The sequence below is a fragment of the Solanum dulcamara genome, chromosome 9 (assembly GCF_947179165.1).
Source record: "Solanum dulcamara chromosome 9, daSolDulc1.2, whole genome shotgun sequence".
Classification (NCBI taxonomy): domain Eukaryota; kingdom Viridiplantae; phylum Streptophyta; class Magnoliopsida; order Solanales; family Solanaceae; genus Solanum; species Solanum dulcamara.
Genome location: NC_077245.1, coordinates 945,600 through 963,373, shown reverse-complemented (window position 1 = coordinate 963,373; position 17,774 = coordinate 945,600). Strand labels below are relative to the sequence as shown.

At 35.6% G+C, this 17,774-nt stretch overlaps 2 protein-coding genes across 2 annotated transcripts; both read right to left on the bottom strand.

Moving 5' to 3' along the window:
* Positions 1-317: 317 nt before the first annotated feature.
* LOC129903040 (uncharacterized) lies at positions 318-10,953 on the bottom strand. The gene is made up of 15 exons (XM_055978518.1): positions 10,695-10,953; positions 9,628-9,986; positions 9,308-9,428; positions 8,935-9,049; positions 8,046-8,200; positions 7,840-7,911; positions 6,664-6,732; positions 6,494-6,574; positions 6,294-6,413; positions 6,109-6,183; positions 5,913-5,993; positions 4,985-5,058; positions 4,842-4,902; positions 3,007-3,062; positions 318-592 (listed from the first exon to the last, which is right to left on the bottom strand). The coding sequence occupies exons 1-15, from the start codon at positions 10,851-10,853 to the stop codon at positions 505-507; spliced, it is 1,686 nt and encodes a 561-aa protein (XP_055834493.1). The 5' UTR covers positions 10,854-10,953; the 3' UTR covers positions 318-504.
* A 1,226-nt stretch (positions 10,954-12,179) lies between these two features.
* Positions 12,180-17,409, bottom strand: LOC129902610 (L-ascorbate oxidase homolog). Its single transcript, XM_055977940.1, has 8 exons — positions 17,168-17,409; positions 16,966-17,075; positions 14,414-14,684; positions 13,760-13,862; positions 13,315-13,660; positions 12,869-13,231; positions 12,691-12,769; positions 12,180-12,613 (listed from the first exon to the last, which is right to left on the bottom strand). Exons 1-8 carry the CDS (start codon positions 17,300-17,302, stop codon positions 12,401-12,403), a joined length of 1,620 nt encoding a protein of 539 aa, XP_055833915.1. The 5' UTR covers positions 17,303-17,409; the 3' UTR covers positions 12,180-12,400.
* Positions 17,410-17,774: the final 365 nt, after the last annotated feature.

Sequence of the window (17,774 nt, the reverse complement as noted above, 5' to 3'; positions counted from 1 at the left end):
GTTTAAAGTCATTTTCTTTGACCATGAAAATTACTTTTATATCCCTTATATTTTAACTAAATTCCCAAACTACCCTTTTTATTCTTTTAACCCTAAAATTCACATAATTTTCCTCATTTAAGTACTTTTATCCAAACACTCAACTGCTTATTTATAAAAATAACTTTCAGCACTTTAAAGTTCTAAAAACAATTCATACATAAAAGTTACTTTTTTTAAGCTCATCCAAACGGGCTCTTAGAATAATTGACTTTACACGTTTCATTTTATCCTTAACGAGAAGCATTTATAGTCATACAAAGGCTATGGCATCTACGTTCTGCTTCTGCCGCTAGGAATTGGAAAGACTGCATCTATGATCAACTGATTTTGCAGGTGTTTCATCATACATATTAAATAGTAGAAGATCTCATCTTATGATGCATACAACATGTCGCACCAAAAGAGGGATGTAAAACTAATTTTCAAATGCAAATTCCTGGATCCAAGAATACTATAGTACTTTCATTCTTCTGCCTGAAAGCAATCCATTTTCACATCCGTAACATCGAGTTGCAGTATCTCTGTTCTGCAACCAAGAATTGAACCGATACTGCAGCAGACAAGAAAGTTTGTAAATTTATAGTTGAAGATGTGACAAGTAGATCGACAGAGCTCAATAATTGGATACAATAAGTATCACATACTAAATTATGTCCTCTTATTGTTGACACAAACAGGGACAGGCTCTTCATCCAAATCCGTACAACAATACAAATATCAGCTATAGAACATAAATTTAAAAGGTCCTCGAGTTTTTCCTTGCAGTGATTAATACCACGGCCCTGTAACTATAACACTAGATGATGCACATAAAGTAGTTTTTTTCTGATAAGTCATAAAGTAGAATATTATTGTTAGATGGTGAACTATTCCAGCTTCTACTGAGCTGCCATGGTTAATATATGCTGCTACTGTCAAACAGACGTGGTCATTTCATCATTGGGTAGTGGAAAGATATAATTTCTCCAAGGGTCCATCTCAATTTTACAGGAACTTATCCCCCTCCCAAAGGGAAGAGGGTCAGTCTCCTATATAGTAACCAAACCTTTCTTTTTTGGGATAAGTGTGTAGTAAAAAAATTATTGAGTTTGACCATACTACCAATGCATAAAGAGTTCCTAATAGGAGTACTTGCTAAATGAGGACCAAAGTACTAACTTTTTTGCCAAAGAAAATTAATTACTATTATTCCTAATAGGTGACTCAGAGTATTTTCCTGTTGAGATAGGACTACATCAGGGATCTGTGCTAAATCCTTTCCTTTTTGCCATTGTGATGGATGAGCTGACAAGGTCTATTCAGGAGGAGGTTCCATGGTGTATGCTATTTGCGGATGACATAGTTTTGATTGATGAGACTCGAGATAGAGTTAACGATAGGCTGGAGGTTTGGAGACAAACACTGGAGTCCAAAGAGTTCAGATTGAGCAGGACCAAAATAGAATACTTGGAATGCAAATTTAGTGTTGCGATGGAGGAAGAGGGCATGGAAGTGAGGCTTGCCACTCAACCTATCTTCAAGACAGAAAGCTTTAAATATCTTGAATCCATTATCCAGAATAGTGGGGACATCGATGATGATGTCACGCATCGCATTGGGGCAGCGTGGATGAAATGGAGGCTTGCCTCTGGAGTCCTATGTGATAAGAAAGTACCACCTAAACTTATACGTAAGTTCTACAAAACGGTGGTTAGACCAACATTGTTATATAGAGTGGAGTGTTGGCCAGTAAAGAACTCTCATGTTCAGAAGATGCATGTGGCAGAGATGAGGATGCTGAGATAGATGTATGGACACACTAGAAGTGATAAGATCAGGAATGAGGTTGTTCGGGAGAAGGTGGGAGTGGCATCTGTGACAGACAAGATGAGAGAAGCGAGACTGAGATGGTTTGAGCATGTGCAGAGGAGGGGTGTCGACGCCCCAGTTAAGAGATGCAAGCGGTTGGATTTGGGGGTCATGCGGAGGGGTAGGGGTAGACCGAAAAAGTATTAGAGAGAGGTGATTAGACAAGATAGGGCGCTACTCCATATCACCGAAGACATGACCTTAGATAGAAAGGAGTGGAGGTCGCAGATTAGGGTAGAAGGCTAGTAGGAGTAGAATGATGTCTGGTCGTGTGCCGATTTAGGATGGTCGTAGGTCTAGGTGTGCCTTTATAGTTGTGTTGTTACTGCCTTTGATTATCACTTTATCACATTACTTTGCTATCGTTATTGTTCTTGCTATTGTTCTTGTTCTGTAAAATTTGCATCGCTATCATTATTGTTCTTGTTATTGCCTTTGATTATCACATTACTTTGCTATCGTTATTATTCTTGTTATTCATTTTACTGCCTTTGATTATCACTTTATCACATTACTTTGCTATCGTTATTGTTCTTGCTATTGTTCTTGTTCTGTAAAATTTGCATCGCTATCGTTATTGTTCTTGTTATTGTCTTTGATTATCACATTACTTTGCTATCGTTATTATTCTTGTTATTCGTTTTTTTGCCTTTATGCTATATATATTTTTTTTTCTGTTATTTGTGACTGTGACTTTTGAGCCGAGGGTCTTTCGGAAACAGTCTCTCTATCTCCATGAGGTAGTGGTAAGGTCTACGTACATCCTACCCTGCCCAAACCCCACGTGTGGGATTTCACTGGGTATATTGTTGTTGTTATTATTCCTACTCCAGTTAACCTATAAAACCTCTAATCAAATGCAGAACACAAGCATAAATCTGCCATTTGGTCTCCCTGGTAATTTCCTCACTATTCAGCAGATCATAATCCTCTCAATGGTTGCACTACGGCCCCTCAGAGTACAACATTTCTAGGGAATGTCTTTTTAAGAAGTATTATTGGGGAAGCATTCAACGATGATAATAAAGTAATGGAGCTAATAGAAACCATATAATGACAAAGAGAGAAGCCCAATGCTAAACTAAATAGATAAGACGATACATAACCACTTTATACCTGGGTTGAGTGCGACCAAAATCTCCATGAACAAATTCCTTGATATATGTCCCAGCCTGTAAAAGACAGCTGACACTGCATTATGCGCTTTCACAACAATTTTGAAAGAACTCTTTAGCCCTTGGACAAAACCATGCATTACAGAAAAGACACTGTAAAAAGATTCATACAATGGGTTAAGGACCCTCAAGACTTAGAACAACCTACATTTGAAGGTCAAAGGAGACATAAAATAAGTACATACATATACTGATACACATATACGCATACACGAGAAATTTGATAGTAAAAGAAGAGGTTTCCATACCCTCACCACACCCACAGAAAGAAACAAGAAAGCAAGAAGAGCTTTTGTAAAGACAAAAGTATTTAGATTATGCCTTATTTTTGGAAAATACTAACATTCACTTCTACTTTAGATTGAACATCATCCTAACTCTTCTTGGAGAATCAAATAGTTTTGAATATTCTGAACATTTTTTTTTTACTATTTCCTTATTCTTATTTAGAAACAACAATATCTAACACCACCTACATGCTTCCAGAATCCAAATTTATACAACTTAACATTTAAAGCCAACAAAGAGTGGACCAGTTTACATAATCTTAAAATTCTAAACTATTAGACGAAGTGAAACAACAGTTCCAATATGAAACAGAAGCAGTGACAATTCCCCTCTTTCTATGACATCTTTCTTTGATATCTATTTTTTTTTTTGGAAACTGGTAATATTGTATTCCTCGGCATTAAGGACATGTTGGAGACCTTCAAAAAGTTGTTAAGAACAGCCTAGACTACTTACAAAGAACCTAAAAGATCTACTAACTGATGTCTTGACAGACTATTAGGCTTATCTTTCCAATATCAAAAGAAAACCAATTTGACAACTAAAAAGAAATTTGATGAAATGGAGGCTCGCCTCCGGAGTGCTGTGTGACAAGAAAGTGCCATCAAAACTCAAAAGCAAGTTCTACAAAGTGGTAGTTAGACCGACTCTATTGTACGGGGCGGAGTGTTGGCCAATCAAGAAACTTCATGTCCAGAAGATGAAAGTAGCGGAAATGCGAATGCTGCGGTGGATGTGTGGGCACACTAGGATGGATAGAATTAGGAATGAAGATATCCGAGACAAGGTGGGAGTGGCATCGGTGAAGGACAAGATGCGGGAAGCGAGACTGAGATGGTTTGGGCATGTGAAGAGGAGAGACACAGATGCGGAGGTGCGAGAGGTTGGCTATGGACGGTTTCAGGAGGGGCAAAGGGAGGCCGAAGAAGTATTGGGAAGAGGTGATTAGACATGATATGGCACAGTTGCAGCTCACCGAGGACATGGCCTTAGATAGGAGGCTGTGGAGGACTCAGACTAAGATAGTGGGCTAGGTGGCTTATCTTTGCTCCATAGTAGTCGTAGTTTTGCTCATTTGTTTATTAACATTTGATTTTTGCATTTGATTACTGCTTATATTTGTTGGTCCGGTTTACTTTGGGTATCCTATTTATCTATAGTAGTTAATACTCCTTTCTTTCCGGTCTTTCCTGCCCTGACTTTCTCGCTCTCATTTCTCATATTTTTATATTGTTTTCGATATGCTTGGCTCTACTGACCTATGTCTTGTTTTCCTTGTTTCTCCTCTCTTGTTCTTCTCTCTTAAGCCGAGGGTCTTTCGGAAACAGCCGCCCTACCTTTCAAGGTCGGGGTTAGGTCTGCGTACACTCTACCCTCCCCAGACCCCACATGGTGGGACTATACTGGGCTTGTTGTTGTTGTTGTATTCTCTTTCTCAAGAAAAAACAGTTAGATAAAAACAAAGTAATGTCAACTGTAGACAGTAACCTGGGTACACAGATGCAGTAGAAGATATTGTGAGCTTCCAGATATCCTCTCCACTTGCATCCTGTCACAAGAAACAACACTAGTCATGATTGATATAGAAGTAAACCCATAGTTGTTAGTCTGTTGCTAGAAATTCTTCATACCAATGTATAATTTTCTCTCTCTCCAATGGACTTCGGCGATGAAGAACCCTTATAGGCGTTTTTTGAGTAACTTTCTGAAGCCCAGAGAAACAAAAAAAACGGAGAGAAAATGAAACATATTATTAGATAAGATGGTGGTGGATCAGCACTTTAACAAATTATCAGATTACACACACAATTACATTTGATGCTAGACCCATGTTTAGTAGTAGTTTAAAGCTTATAATTAGAAGAAGGCGATATGGTAAATGAACAATCATGCCAGGCGCTCCAACAGTTAATTAAAGTTAGTGCTCTATGAAAATTTAAAATGTATTCTTTTGAAAGCAAAAAGAATGCACACTTCGTTTCCAATTATGATATGCTAAAGGTAATATTGGTCTTAGTTGTTTATTACAATATATTTCTAATAAATTCTTTTAGGGTGTGTTCGGTACGGATGAAAATATTTTTTAGAACATGTTCTCTAATTTTCTCATGTTAGGTTGATCAAAATTTTTGAAAAACATTTTCTCTAGAAAAAAATTCCTTAAAAATGAGGAAAATGACTTCCCTATTGAAAGTAAGGAAAACAAGTTCCACAAGTAGCATTCCACATTGATTGTGGCCTCCCCACTCTCCAACACACCTCATCTTCTCCCCTACCCCCATAGCCCCCATGTCCAACCATCCCACACCCTCATCTCTAGTAGTATTTGTCTAGATTATATACAAATACTCTTAGGATAATATTTTTGGTTTACGTACCGAACACAAGAAAATAAGTAAGAAACCCATTTGTTTTCCTTAAAAACATTTTCAATCCTACCGAACACACCCTTAATTAATATATGTAAGAATATATTTGTGATATGTTTATCGCAAAATTCACAAACGATTAGGAATTCTTCAAACTCTTTCCAGTAGATGCAAATAGAGAACCACTCACCAATTCCTTTAGTGATGATATAGTTTGCAAATCTTCATCACTGACAGGACAAGAAATCCACACCAATGCAGCGTACTGCTTCTGTATTGGATGGAAAGAAACTTCTTATGAAAAAATAGATGGAGAAAAAGTATTCTTTTAAGCAGAGATCTGCTAGTAAATAAGCTAATACTAGCTTAAATAGCCAGAGGTTTACCTGCTTCTCTGCCTCTCCTTCACGCATGAGATCCCACCCTTGACTACCTACAGCTCTAAGATATTTAACCCGGACCTGATTCAAAATATGTAAAGACTGTTGCATATATATTTTGCAAATGATGTGGTGCAATGTGCTCCACACTCATTTAAGTTAGCAAAGACAGCTTAGAAATATTAACTCACATATTGACTTTCTAGACTATTAATTTTACTCTCCATTTCTTTAATGAGCGCTTCAGAAGGGACTTGGTGTGCATTTTGTATCTCTACCAGAAAAGGACGGCCTGTACCCAGCATCCGAACCTGAGAAAGGTAGTGTTGAGACTAGAGGATCAATAATCATCCAACACTTATGGGTCTGTCAGAAAACAGATCTTTCTTACATCAATGTCCTCCCTACCGGCAGCATGAAACTTATAATTGTCGCCCTGGAAGATAGGAAGGATAGCCCCACCTATTATTTCCTAAGAGAACATTCAAAAGAAGGGTTAACATTTATAATCGCAGTAACTACCAACAATAGGAATTACTTCTATGAAGAATAGGGCGATACCTCAACGGATGCTTCTCCCATTCGTTCATCATCAATAACCCAGCGTGTCTGGCTGACATTTCTTGAATACTGCAGTTAAGGCACATTATCAGTTGGTCAATACTCCATGAAAGCAACTTTTTAAATGGACTATGAGACTAAGAAGGATTGATCGAAGATAAAGTTTGATGATAATGAGCAAGAAGCCGAATTTACAAATATAGAAATAAACCTTCTCAGAAACAGACATGACAATAGCACATGGGCTTGCTTACTTCACATGTCCTATAATAGTGGGAAGACCAAGATTGAGCTTAGCTGACTAATTATAACCTATATCTCCAATGGTAATTTAGTAAGTTATGTTTGAAGAATAAGCCACCTTCCACAATTTCAAATTCTTAACAGATGTATAATGTCCTACATCAGATATATAATGGCTTCCAAAGGGATAATAAATGTTGTTAATCACTCTACTTATTCCCAGATTTTGGGTTGGATGATTACATTCTTTTACATATTACCAGAGCCACCCGATTTGCAGGGGTTTTCAAAAGTCGTGAGTTACTCTACTTTGCCTTAAGGTGTCGGCTACATGTGCAAGCTATTGGTTTACAATGTTTAGCCAACAAAAATGAAAAATTATACCTAATAGTCAAATGACAGTGCGTTTCACCGACAACTAAGATTTCCTCAAGCAACAATCCCCAATCTACATACATCCTATAAAAGTCCTTCACATAAGATGATTTAACTTCTCCACGACATTTTGCATCCTTCACCTTGTAACTTTGAATATGAAAATTGGGGAAAGCAAAGGAAATACTAGTATATAGTACTCCATAGGTAATACAGTAGTAGTTTTCCGGTGAGAGAAAACAGCACAAGAGCCAAAGCTCACCAGATGTTTCTGAAGTCATTTATTACCCAAAGCAAAAGGTAACTGCAGTCTAGAGAGCTCTAGTGTATTACAGTAGCATAGAGGTTTTCCGTATATTTGGTCTAAAGCTTCTGTCTTGTTACTCCTTTTTGAAGTACAGAAAGCAGCATAAATACTGACGATGATGTTTTGGAGACAAAGAAACTAAATTGGATGCAGAGCTCAGAATCATTGACAAACAGCCATTGGTGCTTATTCATGGGGTTTTGCAGAGAAATATATTTACAACAAAGCTTTTCAGGTTGAATTAGCTATACCTTAAGATATCTCCCTCCAATATATAGAGAGCTTCTACAGCAATGAATGGTCAGACAACAAGGCTTACCGACCTGCAGAAAATCTCACTATATATGATATAGAAATATGCACATTGAATATACTTCAAATCGATTGAATAGTTACACTGCTTAGACAGGAGTTCCATCATATGAAGTGCAGAAAATGAAATGGAAGTCCTCATTACCTTATCTAACTGAGTCATTAAGTAACTACGACTGAGATCTTGGGACTCTTTGGGAGAAACTTTTGTCAGTCCATCTCCATCACCAATATGATTATCAAAAGACTCAACATGGGGAGTAACAGATTCCCCAGTTATCTTGAGGTCACCAATGAAACCTGCTTTGTCTGTCAACAATCAGTTGATACATTCTATTGCTCAACCAAGCAACATTTAATCCAGCAAATATTATGGAGCACAGAATGGAACTTTGTTAGCACAGGCAATGAGAAGACAACTGAGAGAATACTTGTTCCGCTTTAGCTTTTAGATCCAATAATCAATGCAGGAGCATAGAAGTCACAATTCATGCATCTCTATTTTCCTTTTGTTTTAAAACTAATTCCTTTGAACATTGATATTAGAGTCATAATCTCCTAATATTGAATCGAGCAGGATCCTTAAATTTCAATTTAACTACAATATCGCATTTGGAACAAAATTTTTACAACCAGTCTGCTCCAGACAGCATATGAAAGAAAATATTAGTATGAAAGATGATACTGCTGGAGGTACTAAATATAGGTAAGGGAAACAATTGGAAGAACCTAAAGCAGAAGATTTTTTGACGTAAGCTCCGTAGAGTAAACAATCATAACATCAGAAGTATCATCTATTTACGTCATTCTAGCATATGATTCTAGGCCATGAGATTTACTAACAAGAGGAATACATGAAAACTAAATATCGTTCAAAAGTCAAAACAAAAGAAAAATGAAGAAGGCAACTATCACCTCCGATAGTAATTCAACCCTTTGAGACAGAGTAATGAGAAGACAGCAGGTAAGGTACAAGTATTAGAAACTTAAATCTCAAATGGGAAAAAGAGAAGCATTTTGATAAGATAGCATGCCTGTTTTCCTCCTCTTATTTCCTCCATTCCCTTCCTGAAAGTCATCTCTTGTTAATGCATCAGAATGTGAGTATGTTAAGCGAACACGAAAAGAACTTTGACTAGACTTTACACCCTGCAGAACATGAACAAACCATTACATTTATATCCTCTATTTTACAGGTTTATATATTGAGCAACCAGCACAGTGCATTTCAGTTAGAACGTTTGTCCCCAATGTATGTTCTCAATTTCAAGGTAGATTATGCCATATATGTTCACACCAAAATGATAAATAACAATTATTACCAACATAATTCTAATCCATAAAGTTTCAAAATATTGACATTACTGAAGAGGTGCAAAAGAGATCAGAAAAAGAAGATTTCATTACCAACAATCTTTGTAATGGATTTATCACTAACAATTTCAAGATGTCTTTTGTAGAAATGAATTGGCATTCAGCCTTCTCTTGGAACCAAAGTTCATGGCGGTACTTATTTTTCATATACAACCTGAAAACCAAAATATGTTGGAAGTTATTCAAATTACATAGGAATATATATGGAAGTTAATGGTGAAAACCAACAAAATCCAAGTATTAGTTTCAGATCAAAGAAAGAAAATAATATGCAGTCATATCTCTTAGCATAAAGATTTTGACCCAACGTGAATGAAATTGATAAAGAAATTCATGAGACTCTAAAATCTTACCAGACTGCTTGATCATTTTCTGCTACTGCCGAAGGTAATGAGACTTCAAGAGAAAAACTATCAATTTGTTGATAATGTTGTATTATAAGTTCAGAAATTACTACGGCAAAGTCATCGGCACTATACTTTTTCAATAAAGTTCCAGTATCATCATAATAGAGAAATTGCAAAATGCCTAAGCAAATTTTGCAAAAGTTTGTCTCCCTTGATCGTTCTTGATGTGATTGCTCATTAAATTCCCCATCTTTCTTTCTCATTACATCTTCTAAAATATCACACCACTTTGATATAGAGAGTGAAGGATGTGCACACATGAGTTCGTGAAGTCCAAATAGTCGAAAAATGCATCGAACACATGCCTAAATAAAAAAATAAAAAAGGAGATTTATGAGTCGCTAGATTAAGAATTAATAGAAAACATCTTCTACTCCAATGACAAGAAAAACTAATTACAGATGGATGACCGACCATAGTGAATAATCAAATTACCTTCACCAATAATAAACGGAGGGGGATTATGTGGATTTTATCAAAAGACATGTTTAAAACAATCTGTATCTCCCAATTCAAGAAATGTACATTTCATACCCAACGTCCCAACCTACTCTATGAAAATGAAGATTCACTGCAAAACTTCGCGCTCTGTTTATACATGCCAACCCCCCCACCACCACCACCACCCCAATTTCTTGACTAGTGATTTAGCTTTCTATCTTATATGATCTAATTAAATCTCGAAGAAACTTGTAGAACGACTTCTAGCTCGAATTAACTCTAAAGCTAAAACTTTTAAGACCCTTTTCTTTCCCTTCTCCAAATAATACATAGTTTCAATGAACTACACTAATGTACTAATATAGGAAATATCTATGTGATACTACAAGAAAGTTTAAGTTTTTATTTCAGAGCAATAAACTAAACATTAAAAAAAAAAAAAAAAAAAAAAACTAGCAATCAAGTTGATTGATAACAAATTCTAACTCAAAAACATACAAAAGAAAGTTCAACACTTTTCTAAGAAACAAAATTAATCGTTTTATAAGAATATCAATAAAGAACAAACATACCCCAATGGACCATAAATCTTTGACGGCGTTCACCGGCAGAGCTTGGACGGCTTCGCGGAGAAGCCGTAGCTTCTCCTCCGCCGCCGCAGCTTCAGCCGAACTCAAGTTCTTGACGCCGGTTACCTTCGCCGCCGCAACTTCACTGGCCATCTCCGGCATCAGGTAAATTTGGCGACTGGCGGCACTACTTTTGAACCAAATAAATCGCACTTTCTCCCCCTTTTTCTAATTTTTTAATAATGCTTTAAATTTGGGCATATTATCAAAAAAGAACTTGTATTTTGACATTCTTCTTAATCTTTTGATTTAATGAATCCTTTTTTTTAACTATAATTTAAAATTTCACTTAATCCTCCTAACTTTTAATATTAGTTAGAAAAATACTTCCTCCTCCGTTGTTTTTTACCTGCCCCATTTTTTTAAAAAAAAAATTGAACTTTAATCAATAATTTAAGATTATTTGTTATATAGGAAAATTTACAATTGATATAATAGTTTTCATGTACCTTTTGAATATCTAAACTATATTGGCTTTCTTGTTTATACGGTTCGAAGGCTAAGATTAGTTTATGCACGGAAAAAGATGTCGAGCAGAGAAGCTTGGTTATGCACCAACGACAGTCCCTTCTCTTTAACTTTTCAATGCCCTGTCTCATTCTTGTGCTAGCTTCTTCATTGGAGAGAGTTACTCATAGGACGGCCCTACTCACTACAAATGAATACACCACAAGATTGAAATGCACTCATGGCAGAGGACATATCTCTTTTGATCGAGCAACTTCTGAGCAAATGGAAGAAAGAAGAAATAGAGGACTCCTTATACCGTTCGTAATGTCATTTTGGCCAACTAAAAGTGTAACATAAATTCAACCTGCAATAGTTATAAGTTGTAACGTCATGATAAAAGTTTATAAGAAACTTACATCACTCTATAAGTTATTTAAGAGGCTACCGTTTCATTCAAAAGATGAAAGGGTTATTATTTCCCAACCATTAAAGCTTAAGGCCTAAAGGACTTAAAGTGTAAAAAAAAAAATGATGACAAGAGAAACCTGCATTCACCCACACAATTGAAATGTCGGTTCTTTTGAACATAAATAAGCGTAAATGCTCATCAAATTTGGAACCAATATAGTTGAGTTTCAATAACCCTTCACATAATTTTTAAATGCATTTACTATGCATATTGATTAGCTTGTGAGTTGTGACCTACAGAAAGATTTTGTCACATATTCAATCTCTTTAAGCTAGATTGAAACTATCTGAATTTACCAAATAAAAAGTGAAGAGGATATGTTAACGAGTGAATCAGGTTGATAATACCACCAAAGGTTATGGTGGAACGGAAATAGAGTCATAAAGGTTATGGTGTAACAGAAATAGAATCGTCTTTGCAATGGAACTTTCCAATGCAAATCAAAATTAGTCGGAGTATTAGAAACCCAAAAGAATGAAAAAACATGGAATCTGGCAATGTGCATACAGTAATTAAAAAACCACTTCATTTATCATAATTTAAGGCAACTACAACAATGAGGAAATAACAAAATATAATGTTTCGTGGAATTAAAGAAAGAATGCGACCTTGAGCTAAGGTCATTCAAATTAGCAGCTAGTAGTAGTAATAGTAGTAATAAGGCATTACTTCTAAACTCGCAATAATACAAGGATTGTATAAAATAAAATTCTCCTCTACAAGAATTTGCTTAAAGTGGTCGTGTGTGCCGGCCAGCCACCTTGCCACAAAGACGAGCTCCCTTTGGAATGGGATATTCGTCTCTCAATGAGGTAGAGTCTGTGTAAACTCTCATGTAAAGTTGTTGTCCGAGGTACTGTCGTGCCCAAAATTCAGTCCTTAGGTTCCACATTCCAACATTGTCCAATGCAATGTATATCGCGGTCCATGACTTGGGATAGACCTACATTTTAACATTTTATCGCGTTAGTTTACCTTCTCAATAGATTTCAAATTCTGTTTCCTCTGTTTCGTTGTTACCTGAGTTGTGCAACGTGAAACTGCATCGCGAAGATTGTATCCGTTCCTACTAGCTTGAGTCCACTGCCCTCCATCCATCCTGCATTTAACATAGGACAAAATCAAAATCAAGAATGAAAATAAGATGTATATGTTAGAAAATCACAGGGCACGAGTAGTGAATTTTGTTCTAACATACCCTACAACCCAAAAAGAGTAGCCATCAAGATGCCAGCTCTGGACGATGTCCTCATTGTTCTCGAATATAATCTCAATGAATTTTCTGTAATCGACGCCTAGGACAGACGTGTCTTGGTAAATTCCTCCACCAGTTGGGGCATCAGATATGCTTCCAACTTTGAATCCACCAACTTTGAAGTAGTCGAGAAGTTTGAGAGGAGTATCAAGTGGCACAAACGACACGCTGTTGACTGCATATCTCTGTTTGCCATTCACTTGACCAGCAGAGCTAGCAAGTCTGATGGTTCTAGTTGTGTTGATCATACCATAATGGTATGAACCTTGTGGATTTGGCCTTGGTCCACTTGCTGACAAGTTTGTCCTATAATACACAATCAATGTTTATCAGCTACTTTGAATCAGATAACGTGATCCACATATGAGCTTGATGGAAAATGTCCATACCTGATAGAGCGGGCCTGATTAAGGGACCAGTCGACTTGGATGGTAGGTCCACCAGGAGGAGGACCGGACACGGGGGTGTTAGAGCTGCTATAGTGAAGTACAGCGGTGGTGGTAAGGACTGGAGTCGTGAAACGAGATGAAACAACAATGTAGTGGTCTTTTGCTTCTTGATTAGCTGTAATGAGGACAGAGTAGGATTGCCCAACATGAACATCAAGTGAGGAATAAGTTGTTTGCAATGTGTGTGTTCCTTCTACTTCAACTAATGTCATTTTGTGTCCTTCTACACGGAAATTCAACGAATTTTGCAATCCAACATTTGATATCCTCAGTCTATAAGTTTTCCCTGTTAACAAGAAAAAAACTCAATATGTTAGATTTTCAGAAATGTCATGACATTAGGCTACGACATGTCCTTAATGCCAATATTCGTCGTTCTTTTTACCTTGCTCAACTGTGAATGTAACACCATTAGGACCACGACCGTTGATAAGAATGCCATCAGGAAAAGGTAACTTCTTGCCTCCATCAAGAATTGTTTTCAACGCCTGTATACGACGAAATTCAAATGATAAACAAACTTGAGTTTCTGTCACTGAACAATGGCTAAAACTTACTTATATCATTTAACTCTTAAAACTTATAAATCCACATTTTCTTTTCAAAACAATAATCATGGTCCTTCAGTACTGAAAGTTAATACAACTTGGTTGACAAATCTAGAAATCACATGACTCTGCTCAATCATGCTAACTCAGAATAAAGAAAGCTTTTGTTATTGATGATTGTGGTCCTCAGCCATGTGAGATTCTAAAAAAAAAATAAAAAAAAAAAATAAAAAAAGGTGCACTTTCCAGTTGTGGTGTCCTAATGGGTCCATATTTGGGTCAAGGACAGACCAAACAAACAATGGGCCCATGAGAAAAAGCACACTAAATTCCAAAAAATGCAAACAAAACTGGCCACTTTACCTTACCGACACTCTTAAGACATAAGTGATTAGACAATCCACGGTTCTTTTGACCATTTAATACATGCAAGTGTCCCTTATGCTTCGAATTTAACTTTAATATACGAATAGCGTAAAAAAAATTAATACCGTGTGATTCTTTTTGTACCAATCTCCAATGAGGATGGTGTAATCGTTTGCGGGTTCCGGAAAAGGGACGGGAATTCTAGGCCTGCTAAGAATCCTAATCCCTCCAAAACCACCAGCAGCTTTGTGGAATGCAAGAGATGGAAAGTAGTAAAAACTCCCTATTTGATCCTTCACTTGTAGATTGAATGTGTTATTTCTCCCTGGGGGTATTGGGCATGTTGTTCCATATACTCCGTCTACAAATGAGTTTCTCCTGTTCTGTACTCCGTTCCTACATGTATATTTCGAGATAATAAGATGTTAATTTAAATTTTTAAATGAGATAATTCACGAAATGGACTATAATATATGAACAAGAACATAGAGACATTGATTTACCTAATATTTTAGAACTTAACAAGAATATTATTTTTATTTGTCACTTTTAAGTTTTAACATATTAAAGAAAACACAATTATTTTTACATATTTTATCCTCAACACTAACTATTTATTTTTCAAAATTTAAAATTATATATCAATTAATATAAATATTATAATAAAATACTCATATTAATATAAATATTATGAAAGGAAGGTGGCAAATCCATATGAAGAAGTAAAAGCGAACGTCGCTTTCGACTATTTATCTAATTCAATGGACAAAGCACGATCCTCAAAGGGAACAGAGAATTTGCAGCTACTTTTCACATGCATTTCACATGACTCACCGACTAGTTATATTCAATCTAATATTTTCAATATTCGATCATTTGTTCAGCACGTCCCATGGAACCATGTGATTTTGCATATATCATGGAGAAACAATTCACATTATATTTATTTTTTCCCTCGAAATTTATTGATTTAACGGGTAAACATACTAATAAATGGTATAACGCTTTTTACCAATAATTTTTATCATTTTAAGGACTAAATTTAGAGTTCAGACATTGTATTGGGTGTAAAATATTCTTCTCTTCTTAGGATCATGAACTATTTTTTAAAGTTGTGTTACGTCAAAATTAAGTCAATTCTTTTATCATGTTATCAGGCTATATCCATTCCAAATCTGAGTCCGATTCCATATTATATTATCTACAGTTCAATTACCAAATCTAAACGTATGGAATTCTTATTAAAATGAGAACTTTTGATTAATCTCAAACGTCTTACCACATTTCATTATCCCCTAACGGGACCGGATTATTGTTGCTTATACATCGTTGTCTGGAATGATTAATTGGAAAACAACTTTCTAATAATTATACAGCTGGATAACTAACTTATTAAGCTGCTGCCCAAAAATAGCTAAAATTTGATTCGTGGCGTATGAATAAAGGAAAAAGCACGAAGATTCCGACGACACTTGCAAAATGTTGATGTCAAAGCCCATGTGGTGACCTTCCTATTTTGTTAGTAGAAGCCAGCACTAAGCAAGTGGAACTTGTCAACTTGGCGTCCAAATCTTACCTAAGCCACAAAATCAATAATCCCTACCTAAGCCACATAATCAATAATTCCAATACTAGTTTTTGTGCACTTTCAAGATTTTTCAGAAATTGCCTCTTCACTTATATGCTATATTTTCAAGACTCCGTTTATAAAATTATATCGGAATTTGTTGTTGTTGTGTTGAGTACTAGTTTGTGCGCACCGAAGAAGTTCATAATCACCGAATCATTCAATTTTAAGATCAAATCTACAACTCTCACTTCATCTATTTTAAACTTATTCACTAGTATTACTATTCCAAGATGAAATTATCCGAATCAAATTGTTTTTTATTTGAAATGACGCAAGAATCAGCTAAAATGAGAAGGAATCAAAAAAAGAAAAAGAAAAAAGGGACCCCTGTATATATCAAACTATACTCTGTCTATTTGCTCTTTGAACAAAAATGTCCTTCACATCACGTATAAATAAAGATATTTTTAGATCAAAATATTAACTAAGAACATTTTAATTCAATTTCATATGCCCTTTTTAACCCTTTTCTGTTTAAAAGTGTAGAACTATACAAATATCACAAACTAGCAGTAGCTACATAACATTTTATGTCCACTGATCTCGAAATCTAAAATCTGCCGCTTGTACTAAAAGGGTGACAAATAAAGATGAATTCAGGATCTAGAGCTAGTTTATTTTAATATATGTTTATCTTATTAAATGCATACATTTTAAACTTTTTTCACTTATATGTATAATTAATTCAAGCGAAAAGCTATCAGTTCAGTTTAACTCACAAAACTCACCTTAAATCCGCTTATTATAATTGGTTCAGAGCACAGAACTCGCCTTAAGTCACTTATTATAGTGAGATCTGACTGCAGAACCATATTAACTAGACAGATACTTAAATATAACCCGAGCCAAATTGGAAATTACCCAAAATTTATTCCTATGTAGTTATTCCTATTTGTTCGAAAATTTGTACGGTTGAATTTATCACGAGGTCAAAAACACGTAGACCAATTTAACTTACGATTACCGGATAAACAATGCCCGTTAACTGTAATACATGATCTTCAACGTATTAATTGTGAATAGAAAAATGGAAGTTTAGTGAATTACCAGGAAAGTAGAAAAGGTTCATTCAAGCTGTTGTAGACATTGATCACGAGATTGTCATTGGTGACTGAGTTGATATCAGGACCAGGAAATTGGCCATTAATTAGAATTCCCTACATACAAAAAATAAAAAAAATCACCCTTACATGAGCATATTGGTCGAAAAAAATGCAGATCCAGAAAAAAAAAACGCAGAGAAATGAACCTGTTGAGGAACTCCAAGAGGATAAATAGTTCCATAAGTAACATTCCAATCGAAGTATCTGTAAGGATCCTCTGCTACTACCGTATTCCCGATTACAACTAAAAACACGGCTACCGCGAGTTGAAGCGGCACCATTTTTTTCTGCTTTACTTTATGTTGCACTGAAATTTGCTATAATAAGAAAACAGAGTGGAAATAGGATTTTAAAAGAAGAAAGAGTGGGCTAGAGATGGGGTAGGAGGCAAGAATTAAAGTGAAGGGCATGTCTTATTTAATAGTGCGGTACAGATTTAATCATTTTTGTTTTCATATAATTATCCATTTGTTTCAATTAATTCATTATTTCCTTTTCAAAACTCTTTTGAATTGCTTTACTCGAAAATCTTTTTAAATGTTTTTTCTATGTTTATAAGATACAAATAAAATCTTCATCTTCTCCAAACTACACTTATCAAATTGCATTAAACATTACCCATGTTTAAAACCAAAATTATCAATAAAGTGATATATCTCATTCGGTCAGGTCGGCAAAGACTATTCTCTATAGTATTAATTATTAATTAATTAGACTAAAAGTTAAGTTGAGATAGGGAATGTGACCCGTAAA

What these genes read in the sequence shown, in the direction of transcription:
- LOC129902610 (XM_055977940.1), bottom strand. Translation starts at nt 17,302, where the DNA reads ATGGTGCCGCTTCAACTCGCGGTAGCCGTGTTTTTAGTTGTAATCGGG. An exon ending in GAACCTTTTCTACTTTCCTG is followed by an intron (nt 14,685 to 16,965) that starts GTAATTCACTAA and finishes ATATACATGTAG; the next exon opens with GAACGGAGTACAGAACAGGA. An exon ending in GGTACAAAAAGAATCACACG is followed by an intron (nt 13,863 to 14,413) that starts GTATTAATTTTT and finishes CGTCGTATACAG; the next exon opens with GCGTTGAAAACAATTCTTGA.
- LOC129903040 (XM_055978518.1), bottom strand. Translation starts at nt 10,853, where the DNA reads ATGCCGGAGATGGCCAGTGAAGTTGCGGCGGCGAAGGTAACCGGCGTC. An exon ending in AAGATTTATGGTCCATTGGG is followed by an intron (nt 9,987 to 10,694) that starts GTATGTTTGTTC and finishes TTTTTTATTTAG; the next exon opens with GCATGTGTTCGATGCATTTT. An exon ending in TACTGCATCTGTGTACCCAG is followed by an intron (nt 3,063 to 4,841) that starts GTTACTGTCTAC and finishes TGTCTTTTACAG; the next exon opens with GCTGGGACATATATCAAGGA.